Consider the following 20,891-nt stretch of genomic DNA (forward strand, 5'->3'; position numbering starts at 1 on the left):
CGAGACGACAAGGACGAAAAACAGCAATTCGACAACCACAACAGCTGAAGAAGTCTGGAAAATTCATATTTATACTATCATGAGAATAAGAATACATTTATTCTGTGATAAATTGCTTCTACGGTCGCGTACGGCCCTCTATTCAATTGTTGGCCGTTATGGAGGGCATGAGATGAAGTGGGTGGGAGACGCGACGGGCGCGCAGCTGGTGGGACCTTGCTCATCAGGAAATGGGAACGAAAGCACGTGAGAAAAGGCCCCACTTCATGTTCTTTTTTCTTGTCCCCTCTTTGTCTTCTCAGACCCCTTGCTTCGAAGTGTGGCGCAACTCGAGTCTTTTGCCACTCCACCAACTCCGTTCTCACTACCGTTTCGCTTACGTAGCTACACCTTCTAGACCGTTTCGAGAGAAGTTAGCTTCCTAACTGCATAACTCGGCTTGCAATGCACATCTCGTGAGCATTGTTTGTGTATTGTGATGATTGTTGCATTCAATAAAGCTGTGTGTCATCAGATCAAGATTTGCATTCAACTTAACAACTTTTCTAATAGTCTCTCCAACGTCTTTGAGCATGGAACTGAACCTAAATAAAACCTCCCATACTGCTTATCATTCAACGGCTTTTCCATGATCATGATCACCTTCCCGATTAATCGTCATCAAACAAAAACAAAGCAACCGAGCAGAAGAAAAAGCAAAGACTCGAGGAAAAAACAATCATAATTGATATCCTGCCCAATTACATCTAGATCTGTATAGGTAACGATAAGCTCTACTTGGCACCTGCTGGGCATCGGAGCTATCATTCATCCGGATCCGACACCTACGTAGTGCCTTCCCTGCTTCCCCATGCCAAGAAGGTCAAGAGGGATGGGGAGCTTGGACCAATCTGTTCGGTTCAGAGACGCTACCTTCACTGTTATTACCTTGCCTTAACAATTTCTCACCCAACTACACTACACTATCAATTTTCCCATTGATCCAGCCATTGCATTAACAGCTTCTAACGATCTAAAGTCGCGTCACCGCCTCAATACCCATCAATTCTTGTCAATTCGACGTTACCAGTAACTGTTCTTGTCCAGTATGAATAGTAAAAACTGGAATGACAGGGCAGACAAAGACTTGTTCTTTACTATTCTCTCTGTTAAAAACATTGGCGTCATAAGCGGCTCGGAATGGACCACTATTGGTAACCATATGAGAAGCCTGGGCTACGGCTTCACCAATGAAGGCTGTCGGTAAGTCCTTTATGCTTTTGTTATCATATACTTGCTACTTCGTCAATTACAATTCTATCCTGCTCGGTTAAACCACAAACTGCTTATCACGTCTTAACAATTGGTGTCGGCACATCATTCTACGCGTCAAAGTTGACTTATACCCGCCCACCCGTTCTTATATCACACACATATATAATCTATTCATAACCTCAACATATACAACATTTTCCAAATGATGAACTAATCTCACATAATACAATACTTTTCAAACTTCTACCCAACGCAAAACTAACATCATGTCAGCCAACACTTTCAAGGTCTACGTCGGGCTCAACACAAGACGGAGACCACTGGCCCTAATGGAGACACAGTACGGCGAAATGACCCAACTATGAATCCCATCACACGTCGCCCTGGGCCTGGAAGGGGTCGGCCAAGAAAGCAACCACTCGCTCCAGTACCCGGAGCTCCAGGAGAGGGTACTCCCCATCCACCTCTAGCACTTGGTATCGTCTCTGGGCCACCTCCCAACCCTGCGCCTCCTTATCCTCAGGATGCCGGTGCCCAGCCTTATAGTCCTATTCCTGCTGGACCTCAACCTATACAGCCACAGCCACAGCCAGTTCAGGCTGCTATGAGACCTGGCAGTATCTCTTCTGCACCAACTACACCACAAGCACCAACTCCTGGCAACGTGGTCCCTGGTCCAGGCCCGGTTACATACCCAAGCCCAACTCTTGCGCCTACGCTCCCTCGGGACTCTCCTCACTTACACCCTCTTCAACATGGACAGCCTGGTCAATCCGGTCAATCCGCCCAGCAACCTCAACCTGGGCAGCAGTCCCAAACCGATCAACAGTTCCAATCTGGCCCACAGCCTCAGCCGACTCAAGCTCAGTCAGCTCAACAACCTCAACCTGACCAACAACCTCACTCAACTGCACAGCCTCCGCCCGATCAAGAGATACAGCCCAATTACCAATCTCAGGAGCTTCCGCAGGAACCTCCACGAGAGACTCGGGAAGCTACTGATGCAAGCGCTGCATCTCAACCTCAGCCAGTAGAGCAGGACCATGAGCCCCATGTTACCATGCCTCAAGAGCAATTGCAGCCGGCACATGAAGATATAGATGCCGATGGCGAAGCAGATGTGGACAACGACGAACCTAGTGCTAAACGACAACGTATGGATTCGCCAGAACCTCCAAAGGGTGATGACATGGACGACGAAGCTGTGTTAGCCCTCGCAGCTCACAATGGTTCCGCGGATTTCGCTTCCGAGTAAGTTATTGTTGCCTTCTTGGTGTGAAGCGCACAGACTAACCGTTCCTAGTTTTGCTACTTATGGTGAAGCATAGTGGCTCCCTTACTAGACAAACTTGATACCACGGGCATGGGCGTTAGAGACCGGGAGTTGTGCAAATGATCCTTATTCTTTTAATGGGCAGATTAGATACGGGCAAGCATGGGATGATATCTACTGCGCAGTTTGTTACAACTGGGCGAAATGTTTGTGTATAAAAAGAGGACAATACTTGATTACTGAAGAACAGAGAGGATAAACCATTTTCCATTGATGTCAAATATTTTAACTACATATACATAGATGGGTAGGTAACGATCGGTCTTGTTGGTAGCGTTGGGTGACTCGGCTGATTCTTTGTTCCGGCGCCTGGCAGAAGCAATTGATTGCTCTGCCTCACATGATTTGACCGCAAAGACATACACTGCATAGAAATCAAGTTGAACTTGGGTGATTTCTCTAAAAATACCAAATCACCTTGAGATAAACTCATATTAGGGAATATTTGGGAAGCAAGTGTTAAAGTTAAACGGAGCCTCTAATATCGACTAGAACGCCTTGATGAGGGCCGTGCGCCAGCGACCAAGGACTAAACACACAGTCAGGCAAAGTCAGCGTGATTTTTGTTTTATATAGAGTCGTTGCTAGAAAGTATTGCAGGGTGGTATCATTGTGGTAGCCACCAGTCCAGTTTATCGCGATCATAAATCTCCTTTCCCACCTTGGACCAAAGCTCTGCCGAGTCAATCATCTTTTTGAACCCCTGTTCAGTTTTGGTCATAGGGCAATCTACTCCTGGACCGAAGCGCTGCTTGCAAGCCACTGCTCAAATCTGGCATCTTTGTCAGGGGTGGCACTAAACATAAGTCAATAATATATTCCAGACTCAAAGACAGCCGTAGCGTACCTGCGCTCACGATCGTCCTCAGTCTTGCTCATCTTGACATCCTCGTCCTCTTCTTCCTTATTGCGCTTCATCTTCTTGGAGAGATGAGAGTCGACAGCGTCCTTGTCGTCGTCCTCAGACTCGGCCTTCTTCTTGCGACCCTTAGCAGGAATGGCGCGCTTGCGGGGAGTTTTCTTGGAAGTAGGCGCGGTAGCAGGAGCAGGAGAGTTGCTCGTAGAGGTGTCTCCGTGGCGACCCTTAAAGTCGCGCATGATGGACTTGCTGAAGTGCTGGCTGTTTTGGTAGTGAGTAGGGGGGCATGGTTACGGGTACATCGAAAAGTTGAGTGACGGAGAAGAAGAGACGAACGAACTTCAGAGATGAGAGGGGAATCAAACGAAGTGTAATACATACGAGATGGCATCCTTAGTGAAGGAATACCCAAGAGATTCCATGGAGCTGTGAACCTTGGGCCAGTTGTAGCGCATGCGCTCACCATCCTGGGCGCCCATGATGATAGCGACGCAAAGATCGCGCTCGGCGTTGGCATCCCACTTCTTCTCAGCAGGAGGCATGGCGATGGTTGAAAGAATGCTTTGATATTAATGAAGGTATGCTTCGAGGTAGATACTTAGGTAGGTAGTTGAGTGAGTGATGGAGGTGGGAGGGTGAGAGGTGAATGAGTAAAGTAACTAGAATGGGGAGATGGAGAAAGATGATACAGATTAAGTAAAGATGAATAAGGAGAGGTCAGAAATCACAGTGAGAGGAGATAAATACCTAGATGGGATGAAGAAGGATTGCAGGCAGTTGTGTTGCTCTAGCCGAGCATTGAATTATTGCTGCATTGCAATAAAGTAGTGGGCAACACTAGCTCTGCATTCTTCTGTGAATCATTTCTCCTGCCTACCTTCAATGTAGACTTGTGCAGCTTGCCTTTATTTATTCTCCGTTATTCTCCTTAATTTCTTCAACACAACAACATCATCAACATCATCAACCATCCTCTTCCCCTCATTCAACATCGTCAACTCAACATCATGCCTGGAAAATCAAGCGACTGGGACAACGCCGAGTTCCTCATGGATCTTGTCGTCGGCCTCTACACTGGTGCCCAGACCAACAAGGGCTTGACTCCTGCCATCAAGGAATCCATTGAGGAGTACCTCAAGACTCGTGGATATACCACTTCCTTTGACGCTGTTCGGTACGTATTCACTTTTTTTCTTCTTTATTTCAGGCTGCAAATTGTTCTGGCAAACACTAAGAAGCCTGTTACTATCCTTACCTAGCCTTAGAGGAGATTTCTTAGGGAGGTTTGGGTATAAATCTCCTCGCATGGCATTTTCTCCCCTCTCGACAACTTCTCCTCTCTTAGCCTCTCCTTTCTACTTTTCATTCCTGCAACTTGTATTTTGCTTCATCTATCTACCTATTTACTCATCCAACATCATCATGGGCAAGCGTCAAGTGATGGTCTGGGACGCCAACGTCCATGAGGATATCCTCATCAGCCTTTTTCAGCACATCAAGCCCAGCTCCGATGACTGGACTAATGTCATGAATGGTCTTCAAGAAAAGGGATATTCATTCACTGAGAGCGCTCTGCGGTACGAAGTTTCACTCTTTTGACGGGCCGTTTTTGCTTGTTGCCTACCTGCATACTAGTTTTCTGATTTTCTGCTTGCATCTCTTCCATCTTGACTCTTCACTTTCTTCACACTCCTCACATCACCTCTCAGTATTTGTGCACTCCTCTTTCATATCTTTTCATCCTTTCACACCCACCTTTCCACGCTATCTACCACGCATCGCATACAGTTAACAGTATATACTTTTGTTTTCTTTTACTTTTTTATTCATTCACGTCGCCATGCCTCCCAAGCCTACCCGTGGTTGGGATGCCACCTCTCACGAGGACCTCCTCCTTGCCCTCCTGGAAGAGATGAAGCCCAACAAAGCCGTCCTCACTAGTGTGGCCGACAAGATGCGCGACAAGGGCTACTCTTACTCCTTTGACGCGATCAAGTACTTTTTTCCCTCTTTTTGATGCATTTCCTCAACTGATCCCAAACTAACTTTCTTTTCTCTCCAGTCAGCACGTTCAGAAGCTCCGAAAGAACCGCGACACCACGGGGATCCAGAACTCTGGTTCTGAGGCTGCCACTCCTCGCAAGTCTCGGGCCACTGCCCCCAAGACTCCCAAGCGCACTCCTAAGCGAAAGGCTCCCACCAAGTCTGCTTCCATCGCTGATGATGATGATGAAGAGGACCTTGAGGACATGAAGCTGCAGCTCAAGATGGAGGAGACCGACGTCGGGGATGATGCTCTCCTTTCCCCCAAGGGCGTCAAGCGGGCCCGAACTGCCACTCCCAAGTAAGTTTACTTTACAATATGTTCGCTAGGTCTCTCTAACAAATCTTAGGGCTGAGCCTGACACCAACGATGAGCTTGACTCCAACGATGAGCTTGACAGTAGCAAGGTCTAAATCTAGACATCGGTAAGTTGGCATTCCTTCCAGACTGCCCCTTTATCACTCTAACATCTCAACAGTTTGCCTATGTTGAACTTTTCTTCTGTAAATTTGTTGAAGAAATGAAGTTCACGATGAATTGAGGGTGGATATACTGGCTTTGAAGCCCATCACAGAGAGATAGAGGGTGAAAATAGGCTATGTTGATTTGCATATGCCTGTATGTAGCGGCGAATTACCCAGGATGATGGGAATATCATGAGCATGTCTCTGATAAATTAAAGAATATCGCCTACGATCGTGCTCGTTGCGCTTACTTAAGTGATGCTCTGCTATGTAGTGCTAAAACCCAACACTTCACAATATCTTCCACGCCAACGCCGGAATCTAACTTGTCATCATAGACCAAGATGAGTCGCCAAGATCTTAAGTTAGGTTCATATACTGATACCCCAATCTTCCTAGGCTCTGTTATCTCTGTTCCACAGCTTCAACTTTCTGAATCGGCTGTTCATTGTATATCCATGACAAGCAACAGGTGGTGTGCCTATTTTCCCTTATAATCAAGATGATTGTCGTTATTTTCTTATTTGTCCGATATATTGAAAGTCATAGCGGGCTCCTTTCTCATCAGTTTTCCGTGGGCTCCTCCAAGATTGAACGTGGCAACCATACTTCCACACATCCGATTCCAGTTGTTGTAAAAATCATGGGTCCCCCCATATTGACAAGTGGGATACACTTGTTCAGAAAACAAACACTATCGGGGCGAACTTTTATATCACCAAGCAGCAATTGACAATCCAACCAATAGCACAAACATCAGGAGAAGCATTCAATAGCAACTCAAACCGAGGCCATGTCCCCAAGTCTCGATCACAAAGTCATATATATACTTTAAGTACCGTGCTTATCCATTCATAAAGTGACAAGCACTGCTGTAGGTATCTGATACCAGACTACATAGTATGGGTTCAATCAAGTTCTAAGACATATGCATTTCCACCCAAACGCCGCTTCAAATCATCAGAAAGCCATCATTTACCTCGGTCGTCGACCGTCCAGTCTGTTTCCTTCACTAGTTCCCTTCTTCTCGGGAGCCTTAGTCTTGTCATCCCCCTCTCCTTTTCTCTTGACCGCACCTCGGAGTGTCTGACCCTGACCAGCAAAGTGAGGCCTGTTGGCACTCTCCTTTTCCTTTTCCTTGTCGGCATCCGTCTTGACAGGCTTGATCTCGTAACCGAAGAAAAGCTTGTTGGGGGCCAGACGTAGAGCCGCAGGGGCACCATCACGCCTCTTAGGCATGCCTGGAATGTCTACTGTAGGGACTGGGGTTGCTGGCTTGGGTGTTGAGGCCTTGCTACTCTTCTTGACGAGTTTCTGGCCCTCTCCGAGGAAATTGGTCACGTTACTTGTAACTGAAGGCGCAATAGCGCTGTAGTTGATAGACTGAGCCATAGTTCCTTGGTTGTGCAATAGGCCTCCAGCAGGGGCCCCACCTCGTGTGCTTCTGGGGGTGCTTGTTCCGCTCTGACGTTCAGGTTCAACGTACCCTACTGGTGGAGCGAACTCTACAGACACATCAGTTTCAATCATGCTGACTCCCATCTTGTCCGTCTCAGGCTTCACATCGAGAACAGCCACGTCGTAAACTTCATCGTTGTAGGAGAAGTTGAAGACATCGCCCTTGGTCAGTGTGGCAAAGTTGCGGAATGCCTTTTCCAGGACAGCCTTGGGATCACTAATCTCAAGGAAGCTGACGGACTGAGGCTGCAGCTTGACCATCTTGGCCAGCTCCAGTGATGTAGTACGGATCTGGATCATGTCGCCAACATCCATTCCAAGGGTTTCCATCATCTGTTGGGCGTTAGCAAGGCCTTCCAGGGACATATTATAATATCATACCCATTGAGGGATGTATGCTCGTCCTTCCTCTGCGATAAACTCCAGCACACCAGCGTGCGAGTGGCGTCCCTTCTCTCCGTTGATCAACTCCATGAGCAGAGGCCACTGCACGTGAAGCTTGGACACTTTGTCGAGAGCCGATGGTGGTAGGATAATCTTGGAGCCATAGTTGAGCTCTGGTCTTTCAGAACCAGGGGCCATGACAAGAGGATAGCATCGATAGTATTCGTCGAAGCGTTGCACGATGGGTCGTCGTCCATGGCGAGCCATGTTGTAGAGGTGCTCCGGGTTAGCGGGATCGTACCCGCCTCCAAAGCCTGAGTACTAGGACGGGTTAGCACTTGGATCTTCAACTAGCTAACGTATCTGAGCAAGGTACGAACCATGATGATGTGATGGTGGTATATTCGTATGTGTAGAATCAGCGATGTCACAGGTTCAAGATGTCGAGTTTGGCGGTGCACAGGGTGTCAGCAGATAGGACGACTGTCTCGGCTCGAAGTTTGTGTTGCTTCAGCTTTCAATGCCGACGACAAGTTGTTGTGCAATGAATTCACGTTCGGTATTGCAAGATGGGAAAGTTGAAGGATTAAGCTGGTCGATGCACGTTTGAAGGTCCAAAGCCACAGGTAACGTGGGGGCCTGTGGAGGCTACAAAGGCAGCTCTTGATGACGCAGTTGGGCTAGCAGGCACTCAAAAGTGACTAACGAACAGAGTGCAAGTCACCCTATAGCGATAAGTGATTTACACATATTACTGTTTAATATTGCATAAAATGCATTATATGAGTTTATTAAAGTCTTTCTAAGCATCATATATCATAGTTTGAAGCTGAATACTTTATTCGTAATTGGTACATGAATTCATGAGCGTCGTCGTTTCTTTGTCCTATCCGTGGGTACTAGGTTTACCCAAAGATTGATAATACAACTGGCATCTTAAGCTTCCTCTCTTGGAAAAATAAATGATAAAAAAAAAAAAAACCAGAGATATCACGACACAGACTGACCTAGGTATCTTATTATTGAGATAATGCTGGTAGAAGAGTGTTCTTATAGTGAAGGAGTGCGCCTTCCAACTGGGCCTCTTCACTCTTATATTCTCACTGGCCCAGTTTTAAGGCTCGGTTTACGTGCCTGAAGCTTAGATCGTGAGCTGACGAAGATCATTACTCAATCAAGTTTAGCTCTTTCTCATGCCTAGAACTTTACCATGTAGAACATGCAAGCTTCATGATCTCTCATCCTTCATATTTCAATTAACCCTTGCCAGGGTAAGAACTTGGCTACCAAAACATAAGAAACCAAAAAATAAAGCCAATCTATTGTTACTACCGGCCAGACTCTCAAGTTGTTTATTTTTATACCCTAATAAGCCATAGTTAAACATGACGTCACGTCCTTCAGCTCGTCCTAAGCGCGATGGAGAGAACTTTGCGCGAACCCATCATCACGAAGATGAGTCCGATTCGAAACGAGTCAAGTTTGACGTGCGAAACCCCTCAACTCTTGCACCTGACGCTCGCGAGGAAGATGCTATCCTTGACGCTGATGTTATTGGCGGCTCGAATACCAAGCGCGGGGCTGTGAACCTCGATGGTTATGATAGCGATTCAGAAAACGAAGACTTCAACACGCGCAACGAGAAGCGAAAAAAAGAAGAAGCAGATGCTGCGAATTCCGCGTCTAAAGCGCTAGGCACTACAGAGGGCGACGATGACGACGACGACATGTTTGCTGCAGATGATGACGATGCAGCCAACGGAGACAAGAATGTTCCTGAGGGAGACGACGTCCAAGAGAGCGATATAAAGAAGAACAAAGTTCGCTTCCTTGATGCGGATCAGATCGATGGTGCCGAAAACACTAGCAGAGACAAAGAAGGCATTCGACTCGACGACAACGGAAGTAGCGATGATGAAGCCGATGTGGAGCTTGCCATACAAGAAGAGGGTATCGACGAGGAGGTCGGCCTGGGAGGACTCAAGAAACATGCCCCCAAAGTTGAGGCATTCAACCTGAAACAAGAAATGGAGGAGGGTCAGTTCGATCAAGATGGCAACTACATTCGTAAAGGTGGCGACCCCGATGCTGTACACGACAGCTGGTTACAAGGTCTTAGTAAGAAGGAGATGAAAAAGGCGGCGGCAGCACATGAGAAGCGCGAAGCCGAGGCGCGGAAGCAGCGCCTGGAAGATGACGCGATCCTTGTATCCGAATTGCTAAAGACTCTGATCTTGAACCTCGAACGCGCTGAGACGCCGCTCGAGGCCCTGGCCCGGCTGGGTAAAAAGCAAGTAAAGCCCAAGAAGATCCCCAAGTGGAAGCTCAAGAAGATGAACAAGGGCACCGAAGGCATGGACATCGATGGCGGGGAGGAACCCGAGGACCCGGAGCAAAAGAAGATCAAGGCATCAATTGATGCCATCACAGAATCGGCAGACAAGCTCTTGAGCCGAGACTATGAGGAGATCTATGACCAAGAAAGGGAGTTACTGGTACGAGAATATAGAAAGGAGACAGGAGAGGATTGGGCGGAACCAGCAAAGCAGGATGATGACGACGACGAGGAGGAGCAAAGGGCGGCGGTGAAACCAGGACATATGTGGGAGTTTAGATGGGCAGACGGACGTGATGGGAACTCCCAACAAGGACCGTATGACGGGGCTACGATGAAGGCGTGGAAGGATGCTGGTTACTTTCCAGATGGCGCGGTCGAGTTCCGACCCGTAGGTGAGGGACAGAACTGGACTACACATGTTGATGCCTTCGAGTGAAGAGACTTCAACGGCATAAAACGTCACCCAAGCCTATGAGACAGAAAACAAACAGCCCAAGAGAGGGCCTGAGATAGCATAAATGACCAGACTATTTTGTCCCCTAGGTAGGTAGGTAGGTAGGTAGAGTCTAGTTTTCTGCGAGACGGAGGTCAAGGAGCGAAAAAAGGAAACCAAGGTAGTACAGGTCGAGCGCGCACTAAGTGTGGCCCCGGCCTATTGCAAGACAATTGGCGACAGACAAATCCCAAGTTAAAAGGGTGCCACGACTTTCACCTACCATGTCACGGAAATGGATATCCGTTAAGTCTTGTTGTGTAATGGATGCTTGGTCAACCAGTTTGCATGTCTGTGTACATGGGACAAAAACATAACGAGGTGTAAGTGGATGTCGGAACATCTAACAAACATGATATCGAGTGGGTACCGTTTCACGTCGAGAACTCGGCAGACCCCATGAGGATGAATGCATGACACAGATAGCTTCGGCATTGCGGTTCCGGACCTGGAGACAAGGTTGAGAGCTAAAGATGCAGTTTAGATGGGCGCCTTCTCGGGCACCTCGAAGGGGTGCGGTGATCATGCGAGCCTGGCTGAGCTGGGTTTCATGACAGCGGCCAATGGTCGAGAAAGCATCATGGCACAGTACATGTACCGCGGGAACATGACGGAAGAAGGAGACTAGAGACCAAAGAGGACATTCAGAAGACTGGAAAAGCTGGGATGATGGGTCCAAATGTGGCATCTGGTTCCTGGGGATCCCGATGCACGCCGGGGACGGGTGAGGCCGGGCAAGTGGGATCTTGAAAAAGAGGCTGAGAAGCCGGGGCAGCGAGTCAAGTATGGAGTAAACAAGTAAAGACTATGGAGAATTGGAGCCTGTCTGGGGTTGTATGGGGTTATACGGGTGGACGGGAAGAGGTTTGGTCTGTTGGTGTCTTTGACAGGCGAGGCTTGAGCCGATCCAAGCCCGTGATCCCGTGATGCTCCGGTACGTGGAGTGGGAGCCGGGGCGGTAGCTGTAGCCGAACGGTCAAGCACCGAGAGGCAGCCTCGCGGCGACAAACGGGCTGGATCGGGCTGCAAGGATTATTCGGGAACAATACTGATTGGAAGTGTGTAAGTGAGTTGTAACGGTAGTGAATTGATTCGATGACGATGAGTCCCTGTACGTAACACGGATGAAAAAGTTCGTGGTGGGCTCGTGCCTTGCCTTGGTTGAGTGTCGATCAAAGCGTTTCGGAACAAGTGATGTATTGCAGTAATTATCGTAAGCTATTATCGTGTTTCGAGTAATGTTAATGCTCGAAAGATCGATATCATGAACTGATGTTGAAGGTCCAGATTTGACGTCGGATTCGGGCCAGGGATCATAATCATGGTGGAGGGGGGATCGAGCTGCTAGCCACAGTAAGCAGGGGTTCTATCAGCCCAGTTCAGTCTGGATAGGTGGGCTCAGGTCATGATCTCAGGCGAGGAATCTCGGTGAGATTCAATAATTCGAACGAAAAATAAGACCATAAGGGTCCGTGTATATCTATTTGCATTGTGTGTGTAGGTATGGATGATGTTATAGCAACTATTATGGGTTTCTGATTCAGGGTCCCCCATCTCTGAACAATCACCATACTGAACTTCAATGCACACGCCGATGGGGTCCAGACAAAGGACCGATGTCAGATAAGCGGATAGTCGAGTTGTTTTTTTGGTGATGGAATTGACAGATGGACTGATCTGATTCCATCTGATATGATGATGCATTTGAGAGTAATTCGAATAAACCAACGAATATATTCGGTCCGTCGAGGACCGTGGTCTATCGACGGGCCGACATAGGCCCTGACCTCGATGAGTTGATCTGAGTCGACAACATGATGCCTCAACAATTACGGTCCTTCCCTCACCGTAAGAAGAGGGACGGCAAGAAAGTGAAACGGGAAGAGTTTGGAGGTTGAAGATCTACTTGATTGGTTTATGGGCATGTATGTCTTGATGCAAACATTCCTGTTAGTAATATATATACTTTATTCAATGATGATTTGTGTAATCAGTATAGCCAAGTCTATTCCTAGACACTTACGGATAATTACCAACAGGTTTATTATGCCATATCTCAGAATAGGATATGTTATGGAATCGAGTCAATATTGGAGATTGGGAAAACGATACCCCCCGCCAGCCCCGCCACATTGCGTAAAAAGACGCAACAGCAGATGTAAAAGCCCGCAGCTAAAGTCGAGCGAAGATCAGGTACTAAGCCTCTTTTAGTGTTACCGTCGTGATGGTGAAGCTTCTAGCTCAATTAAGGTGACTCCGAGATATAAAAGCAACGTAAACAGGGAATTAATAAGAGAGATTGTTGTTGTTATTGTCACAGAGATGACGGAAGCACATCGAAAGACATCAAGAGACATGTCCCAAGCCGTACGACTCTTTGTGAACAGAGCGAACCGAGCTTTACAAATAGGGGACGTGCATGATGCCATTTTGTTGATAATACATGTAGGTATGTTGGTTGAGAAGAGAAGATATGATATGAATAGTTTTGGCGGCAAAAGGGGATGTGGATGGTGAGTCAGTTAGACCAAAGAGGTAAATATGTAGTCTGAATGCAGGCCTAAATGCATGCGGCGTAGACAACCAAGATCTCAATCGTCAAACCTACACAATACACGAGATGCAGCCCAATGAATGATGATGAGGCTGGTGTTGATCGTCAACCAAGTCCGTTCACCGGAGCTTCCGGAGAGGAAGAAAAAAAAAACATCTGATATGTTTGTAACAAATTTGCTGAATCCATTGAACTGAATTGAAAGACATCACGGAGAGTTGCACGGTAGAATACGGTGTCTTATTCGGCGGCACCTACAGAAAAAACAGTATCCATCCATTTCGTCTCTGTGAGGAGGAGGATGGATGGACAGAAATGGAATCAACTGAGGTGGCATGGCATGGCATGAGGGGTAGAAAAGGTACTTTTTAATAGAGTGAGGCGTGCATAATGGGACATGTATCTTTTTCAGGGCATCAATCATCACCCCACCATAATGTATTGTAGCTATTGTCAGTAGTGGGGACCTTAGCTCACCGAGCTGTGGAAAGTGAGCATGATATGCTCTGTACCTAAGGACAATTAACTTGTAAAGCTGTAAATATATTAGTTAGTTCTTATAAAACATTGAAAGGTTAAGTATTACCAAGTCATGGCAACGGGATTCTATGTCCAGCTATCAAGGTACTAGACAGCCGTTGAGAGGGGAAGGAAAAAAAAAAAGTCTCCCACCCTCTCACCCGATATTCCATGTTCCATTGGCCCCTGTTATGATACGCTACCTACACTACGATTACCTACCTACCTACTATACTGTACGCCCCCTTGTCTGGCCTGGCCTAGCACCCTGGCAGTCTGGGTCTGGTCTGGGGTGTGTGTTCGTGGGATGATGAATGATGTGGTGGGTGGGTTACTAAACTAAACATGAGCTTGATGAGAGAGTCCATGGTTTTCGATTATTAGTATTTGTACTCCCACCCTTTCTCCTCGACCTTTTTTCTTTTTCCTCTCTTTTCTTTTCATTCTCATCATCCTCAACAACACAACAACTACTTCTTTCTTCACCAAAAGGTATGTGTCTTACCTGTCTAGCTTTAGCTCTCTAGCTTTGCCTGTCTCTGCCCCTCCATTCTCAGGATTGCTTGGCTGGTTCTACCCCTCCATTCCGCGCGACTACATCACCATCATAACATCACAACATGATCTCGTTGCTTCCATGCTACATCATGTCATATCATACCTGCTTCTTATCACCACTCTGTGATGATACGTCAACTATTGGCATTCATCCATTGAGCGGATAACAAGGGGAGGGGAGCAATTGGAAGGCAAAAAAAAAAAGGGACAAGAAAAAAGACAGAGCTTCAGAGCTCATATCCTGCCCCTCCTTTGCACCAACGTTGTCCCCTCCCCTCCACTTTCTTCTACTGTGGCAACACCCGTCCTCACCAAAAAAAGCTCTCTTTACATACCATACCATACCATACCATACCATACCATACCTGCCTCTGATCTGATCTGTCCCACTCCGTCATACAGACGGCATATAAAATACCCCACTCCCTCGCCTCAACCTTTGCTCTTCCTCCTCATCTTCTTCTCTATCACCATCAATCCTAAAGGATAAACAAAACATCTCATCTAACAATCTTTCCTCAAACAGAACCTCCTTAACAAAATGGCTCCCATCAAGGTCGGCATCAACGGTTTCGGTCGTATCGGCCGTATCGTCTTCCGCAACGCCGTCGAGCACCCCGACATCGAGGTTGTTGCTGTCAACGACCCTTTCATTGAGCCTCACTACGCCGTAAGTTGATCTCCCGACGATCTCGCTCGTTCCCGCGCTCGATCCTACAACAACAGCAAGTTGCTTGCTTCGCTCCGTCATGCTACGCATCCGGGCAGCCGCATCATGATGAAGTTGGGACTGGCCCGTTACTATGTCATTATCGACGACAGAACTGTCTCGAACGTGGCAAACGACCATCTAGGTTCCTTTTTCTTCATCATGGTGGCATAGCATGAGAGATAGCAGCTTCTTCTGTACACATCAAGCTACCCCTCATTGCCCCACGCTCCTATCATTGTCAGCACCAAGCTAACCTCAGCCTTTCCACAGGTCTACATGCTCAAGTACGACTCTTCCCACGGTCTCTTCAAGGGTGAGGTCGGCAACCAGGGCAACGACCTCGTCGTCAACGGCAAGACTGTCAAGTTCTACTCTGAGCGTGACCCCGCCAACATCAAGTGGTCCGAGACCGGCGCCGACTACGTCGTTGAGTCCACCGGTGTCTTCACCACCATTGACAAGGCCAAGGCCCATCTTCAGGGCGGTGCCAAGAAGGTCATCATCTCTGCCCCCTCCGCCGACGCTCCCATGTACGTCGTCGGTGTCAACGAGAACAAGTACGACGGCTCTGCCGACATCATCTCCAACGCTTCTTGCACCACCAACTGCCTGGCTCCTCTCGCCAAGGTCATCAACGACAAGTTCGGTATCGTTGAGGGTCTCATGACCACCGTCCACTCCTACACTGCCACCCAGAAGACCGTCGATGGTCCCTCCGCCAAGGACTGGCGAGGTGGCCGTGGTGCTGCCCAGAACATCATCCCCTCCAGCACCGGTGCCGCCAAGGCTGTCGGCAAGGTCATCCCTGAGCTCAACGGCAAGCTTACCGGCATGTCTATGCGTGTCCCTACCGCCAACGTCTCCGTTGTCGATCTGACTGTCCGCCTTGAGAAGGGTGCTTCTTACGACCAGATCAAGCAGGTCATCAAGGAGGCCTCTGAGGGTGACCTCAAGGGTGTCCTGGCCTACACTGAGGACGACGTTGTCTCCTCTGACCTTAACGGCAACACCAACTCCTCCATCTTCGATGCCAAGGCCGGTATCTCCCTCAACGACAACTTCGTCAAGCTGGTCTCCTGGTACGACAACGAGTGGGGTTACTCCCGCCGTGTCCTCGACCTCCTGGCCCACGTTGCCAAGGTCGATGCCTCCAAGTAAGCGCAGAGCGCTCAAGGGGCTGGAAGCAAAACCAAACCTAATTAGACGCGACATGATAAAGATTCCAGTCGGTCGTGTGTTTTAATGAAGCAAAGAAATGAAAGCAAATAAAAATACCAAAATCCGGGGAGATTGTCGGAGGGGATGACAACGAGGTTGTTATCATCGGCTCGAGTTCCCTACTAGACAATTGATCTTAGTATAGCCGTGGACAGAAAAAATATAGATCCATCCCTCTTGAAAACGTGTCTTAAAATTAAACTGTGAAGCGCAACATGACTGTAGATAGATAAGCGATGCTTATTTGACCTCTACATCACCATCTTGCCAGTAGAACGTTGATTATGTCTTAGGGCAAATGTATGGACAGAGCTTAACTCAACAAAATCTTCTGTAGCTTTGTGAGTGTAGAAACTAATACAGTCGATTGGCTGGCAACCTTCACTCATATTATGCGAAATTTGTCATGACCTTATCATTCATGATGTTGGCTTGGATATCCCGAAGTCAACCGCCAGACTCCTCGACACTCGCTAAGCCAGTATATTCACAAGCTATTCAGCGGCCCCCCCTATCTTTGTTCCATGCAGTTATGTGAATGCATATACCAGTGGTATTCTCCTGTAAGCATGCTCTCCCCACACTCCCTGTTCGCCGAATGCTCCTTTACTCCCTCCTCTCATTAACCCTTTTCCCTTTCCTGTTTAAAGCAACCCTTGTCCGGCAAGATAGAATGACAACAATAAAAACATATAAGGCAACTGCAGAGGGCCTGTATCCCAGGCGCAATAGATGAAATCAAATCGCTCTCCGTTTTGATCTGGGGGGATATCATAGTGCAAATGACAGCAAGAATACTTTTGTCCTTGCCAGGCGCCTCAAATGACGCGGCGGGCTGGGATAAGCTGATAAGCAATATCCTCAGAGTTTAACTCAAAAAGCATATAGACGTGGAAAGTCGATTCACAAGATGTCCTGTTGGTTACTCCTTGGATATTGGTTGAATGCGACAGAAATGGCTGTGGTCTCTTAAGCCAATCCCTCGACAAAACAGAATTGAATACTGGAGCCAGAGACTCGCCTGAGAGACAAGCCCAAGTGAATTGTTGTTCGATCAAGTTCAACCGATCTTCAATATGCGCAGATAACATGCGTTATTGCCGAGCAACTCGTATGCTGGCCTCTTTGGGGTCGAACTCGGCTGACCAATCGACATTTTCATCATGACACCATTGTCGGATAACGCGCATCGACGCCTGGCAGACTTCCTCGACCGTCGACCAGGGTGTTATATCAGCTCGAAGACGCGAGTTACTTATTCCTTCATAGACGTCACGAACTGTGGTCCAATTTCGGTAGCGAACCGCTTGGTGCGCGAAGATATCCTCCTTGGATATATGATCGTAGTTGGGGAACGATTTGAGAAACTCATCCACTGTGATGGCCTGCAAAATCAACACAAGAGCATACATGGGTTGATATCGCCGCGTGTCGCGTCGAGTTTCTTTTTGCAGGTAGTCGACCATCTTGATCAAGCTAGCCCAAGGGCCTGGGTCGGATGACTTGTGCTGCATGTTGCGGCTCACATTTAGAAGGTGGAAGCTGGCCATGAAGGCGACAGTGCTCTCAACTGCAAGCGCGTAGTACTGTTTGCGGCTTGTGTCGCTTCCGCGCGAATCACCACTGTTTGCAAGCTTATTGCATCGCTGGTTCGCAATGTCGCCCTCGTGCTTGAGTCGTCGACCCAGATTAGAGAAGCGGGTATGTTTCTCATTGACGGCCCGGATATCGGCTTTGTCGCTTCGGCCAACATCTGTGCCATTAGTGGCAGGACGATCTGAAGATCCAACGGGCATAGGTGTCACTGTAGAAACATCTCCAGGCGTATGAGCATGCGAGTTACTGGAACTGACACGAGACATAGCAGCACCCTTCTTGGATGGCGTTGACGGAGGAGGCAGGGCCGAAGAAACCGACGGCAACCGAGGGCGCTTGACAGCTATCGTGTCGCCAGTATTCTCTGTCGACGCCGGACGCTTCTTCGCCTGGCTGACTGGCTGTGCTTCTGTGCTCTCCGAACGTTCTCTCCGCTTTGGCGGCAATGCCAATATGCGCCTGAACGTTTGTCGCATTCTCTTGGATATTCTTAGCGTCACGATTAATCGCCTCTTTTCTCTTGGCTCTTCGTTCTCGTCCTCGTCTTCTTCTTCGTGCTCGACAGGGGCCTTCCTTGCCGTCGTTGACTTGTGCCGCTCTTCGCTCCGCCTGTCGCTTGGCTCGTCTTTGTCCCGATCGTCGTACAGTTTGGAATCGATTGTCTTCACAGAAACCTTTCTTCGCGACAGCTCAGCCTCCAGAGCGCTTGGCAACGTGGGCGACAAAAGTGTAGGCAATCGCACAGGTGACTTGTCTCGGGCCGACTCATTTCTTGCTTTGGGTGGTGGCGGTGGTGCTTCAAGCTTCTTTGGTTTTGTTGACTTGATAGTATCTGCAGCCTCATCGCGTGGCCTTCTTCTATCATTTTTATCTGCTGAGTTCTGACTCTCCAGATTCAAGTGAAGAGGCGAGAGCAGTGGAGGTACGGATGAGCGCGAAGTAGTATCGGCCTTGGCCGGTGTACCTTTTGTGTTCCCCAATGCGCCTGGCCGGGCACCGTTGACTGAATCACCACGTGCGCGTCCAGCCGGGGAAGGGTTACGAGCAGCAGAGGTATTGGTACCTTTGAGAACACCTCGTCCATTTGAAAGCGAAGATGGGACTGATGGCTTGTCTCTTGATGGTATGTCAGAAGGCGGCAAAGCCTCTCTGTCCTTCCGGCGTGGGGGATCATCTCGACCTGATCGCGACCGGTCGTCAACTGGGCGAGGCATATCCGGCCTGGGCCGTTTCTGAGACCGATGGTCGTCGTCAACGTTAGATGCACGTTTCCTGCTGTCGGGTGATACGGGTCGAGGTGGGAGGGACGCAGGTGGCTTCGGAGGGAGCCTGCAGCAGTCAGTATGTTCGTCCAGGCAATCACGATTTGGATTGTATAGCGCAGCCTACCTCATATCAACAACAGGGAGTTCCCGGGGCTTCTGCGGTTTAGCATCCAGGTGGTGGTCTCTTTGACGCTGTGAATCATGTTTTCTGATTTCTGGCACTGATTTGGATTCTGATGCGCGCTCATGTTCGCGCTTTCTGGCGCTGGGTGGCTCTGGCGTGGATGTGTCCGAGGTAACGCCAGATGTCTTTTTGTTCTTGTAGTCACTGAGTGACAACTTTTTCTTCTCGCCGCCCTTTGCGAGGATACCCACGTCGCGAGGGACGGGTTTCGGGGGCTCGACACGCATGTCGTAGTACGATCTGGTAAGGAGTACACCGCGATCAGCTTCCGACACAAGTGTCGAATATTGTAGGCGGGTAATATCCCATTCCTCAGGATGCTTCTGTCGGGACTCGTTGGCGGGGATGTGATATCGCCAGTCTGCGGAGTAGGATAGGTGATGGGGTTTCTCGGGTAGGATGCGCTGTGTGAGCTGCTGGACCGTCTTCGCCGCGGCTTCCATTGTTCATGGATGTCAGCATGCCGGGAGGACGAAGACGGGGGCACGGTAAGATGCTGTCAGTAGGTTGCGGTGCGGTGCGGTACGAGGTTTTGGCGATCGAGGGTGACGCGCGCGAGGGGTACGCAGGGAGGCTGAGAACGCGACGACAAAGGCGCTTTGAACGGTAGACTGTCGCAGTATCGACACTGATAAAGATACGAATCAGTTGAAAACAATGTCTTTTGTGGTCGGCGTTATTCACTGCTGACCCGCAGGGTTGTCGCGATGGTTAATGGTGGCTGATAGTGGTAGTGGTTGATGTCTAGTGACAAGACATGGAAGTGACCCAGTTCGTCGCACACGATAGCAGACAAGTTGATGTTAGCGCGCTTTCAAGCACAGCGAACGAGCGAGGGCGGGAGATGGGAGCACCAGCCAGAGAGACACCCACCCGATTTAGCAATTGATAAAAAGGGAGGGAAACGAATTGTTTGTTTTATTGGAGGTTGTAGATAAACCGAAGGACAAAAAGAACAATTGAAGTCAATCAATAGAAAGAGAAGAGTCTGTTCTGTTTTTCTTTGTTGGCATGCAAGATTGGGTCGGTGACAGACTGACAGTCAGTAATTGACAGCCCGTGACAGTGGCAGTGATAGACAGCCAGAGCCAGCCCCAGCCAAGTTTAGTACTATGTAGTAACTTAGTACTAAGCTAGTGGTTTAGAGATGACCCCAACCTACATGTGGAACAATTGGACGGGCCTCTGATTTCCATTACTTTTGGGTGTCATAACTTCCAGTTCCCCTGGGCCCTGAGCCCTGGGGAATGGGAATGGGAACGGGAATGTCATCGGGTATTTCCGTCCGTCCTCTAAGTTGTGGCTGTTAATGGGCCCTGGCCCGTCCGTTCCTAGTCGTAGGTGAAGTGAATCCATTCCCTTTTATCACTAGCTGCGCATATCCATTTCAACTCCATACAAATAGGTAGTTTATAACGTTGGGTATGAAGAATGCATATAAATATAAACAACATTTAGCCGTTTGTTATTATACCTACAATGTTTAATTTATCGAGATCTACTTTATTTGGCCACGCACCTCACCGTTATTCAAACAGATATGGAGCCTTGTTTCCTTATATCGTAGTACCTACCTCTAACACACACACATGTATACATTAGGTAGTACATACAAGGGTCACTGCTTCAAGTGCTATCCTCATTCAAGTCTCACAGAC

At 48.4% G+C, this 20,891-nt stretch overlaps 8 protein-coding genes across 8 annotated transcripts; 5 read left to right on the forward strand and 3 right to left on the reverse strand.

Annotated features, from left to right (window-relative positions):
* Nucleotides 1-858: 858 nt before the first annotated feature.
* Nucleotides 859-3,027, forward strand: EDB82DRAFT_516112 (uncharacterized protein). Its single transcript, XM_025738781.2, has 3 exons — nt 859-1,242; nt 1,528-2,505; nt 2,558-3,027. Exons 1-3 carry the CDS (start codon nt 1,088-1,090, stop codon nt 2,580-2,582), a joined length of 1,158 nt encoding a protein of 385 aa, XP_025593508.1. The 5' UTR covers nt 859-1,087; the 3' UTR covers nt 2,583-3,027.
* EDB82DRAFT_541603 (uncharacterized protein) lies at nt 3,028-3,988 on the reverse strand (the record flags this gene model as incomplete). The annotated part of the gene is made up of 3 exons (XM_025738782.2): nt 3,028-3,383; nt 3,435-3,707; nt 3,828-3,988. 3 exons carry the CDS (start codon nt 3,986-3,988, stop codon nt 3,317-3,319), a joined length of 501 nt encoding a protein of 166 aa, XP_025593509.2. The 3' UTR covers nt 3,028-3,316.
* A 465-nt stretch (nt 3,989-4,453) lies between these two features.
* On the forward strand, nt 4,454-5,045 carry EDB82DRAFT_530210 (uncharacterized protein; the record flags this gene model as incomplete). Its single annotated transcript, XM_065609218.1, has 2 exons — nt 4,454-4,620; nt 4,712-5,045. 2 exons carry the CDS (start codon nt 4,454-4,456, stop codon nt 5,043-5,045), a joined length of 501 nt encoding a protein of 166 aa, XP_065463466.1.
* A 241-nt stretch (nt 5,046-5,286) lies between these two features.
* On the forward strand, nt 5,287-5,903 carry EDB82DRAFT_580095 (uncharacterized protein; the record flags this gene model as incomplete). The annotated part of the gene is made up of 3 exons (XM_025738784.2): nt 5,287-5,441; nt 5,509-5,790; nt 5,840-5,903. 3 exons carry the CDS (start codon nt 5,287-5,289, stop codon nt 5,901-5,903), a joined length of 501 nt encoding a protein of 166 aa, XP_025593511.2.
* Nucleotides 5,904-6,700: 797 nt separating this feature from the next.
* Nucleotides 6,701-8,446, reverse strand: EDB82DRAFT_516118 (ubiquitin fusion degradation protein UFD1-domain-containing protein). Its single transcript, XM_025738785.2, has 3 exons — nt 8,177-8,446; nt 7,794-8,117; nt 6,701-7,745 (listed from the first exon to the last, which is right to left on the reverse strand). The coding sequence occupies exons 1-3, from the start codon at nt 8,177-8,179 to the stop codon at nt 6,930-6,932; spliced, it is 1,143 nt and encodes a 380-aa protein (XP_025593512.2). The 5' UTR covers nt 8,180-8,446; the 3' UTR covers nt 6,701-6,929.
* A 490-nt stretch (nt 8,447-8,936) lies between these two features.
* EDB82DRAFT_334715 (uncharacterized protein) lies at nt 8,937-10,770 on the forward strand. The gene has a single exon (XM_025738787.2). The coding sequence runs from the start codon at nt 9,182-9,184 to the stop codon at nt 10,568-10,570; it is 1,389 nt and encodes a 462-aa protein (XP_025593513.1). The 5' UTR covers nt 8,937-9,181; the 3' UTR covers nt 10,571-10,770.
* A 4,029-nt stretch (nt 10,771-14,799) lies between these two features.
* EDB82DRAFT_480833 (glyceraldehyde 3-phosphate dehydrogenase) lies at nt 14,800-16,128 on the forward strand (the record flags this gene model as incomplete). Its single annotated transcript, XM_025738789.1, has 2 exons — nt 14,800-14,928; nt 15,241-16,128. 2 exons carry the CDS (start codon nt 14,800-14,802, stop codon nt 16,126-16,128), a joined length of 1,017 nt encoding a protein of 338 aa, XP_025593515.1.
* Nucleotides 16,129-17,103: 975 nt separating this feature from the next.
* Nucleotides 17,104-19,937, reverse strand: EDB82DRAFT_334770 (uncharacterized protein). Its single transcript, XM_025738790.2, has 2 exons — nt 19,174-19,937; nt 17,104-19,113 (listed from the first exon to the last, which is right to left on the reverse strand). Exons 1-2 carry the CDS (start codon nt 19,674-19,676, stop codon nt 17,283-17,285), a joined length of 2,334 nt encoding a protein of 777 aa, XP_025593516.1. The 5' UTR covers nt 19,677-19,937; the 3' UTR covers nt 17,104-17,282.
* Between the last annotated feature and the right edge of the window lie 954 nt (nt 19,938-20,891).

The sequence above is a fragment of the Fusarium venenatum genome (genome assembly GCF_020744135.1).
Source record: "Fusarium venenatum strain MPI-CAGE-CH-0201 chromosome Unknown EDB82scaffold_4, whole genome shotgun sequence".
In the NCBI taxonomy this organism is placed as follows: domain Eukaryota; kingdom Fungi; phylum Ascomycota; class Sordariomycetes; order Hypocreales; family Nectriaceae; genus Fusarium; species Fusarium venenatum.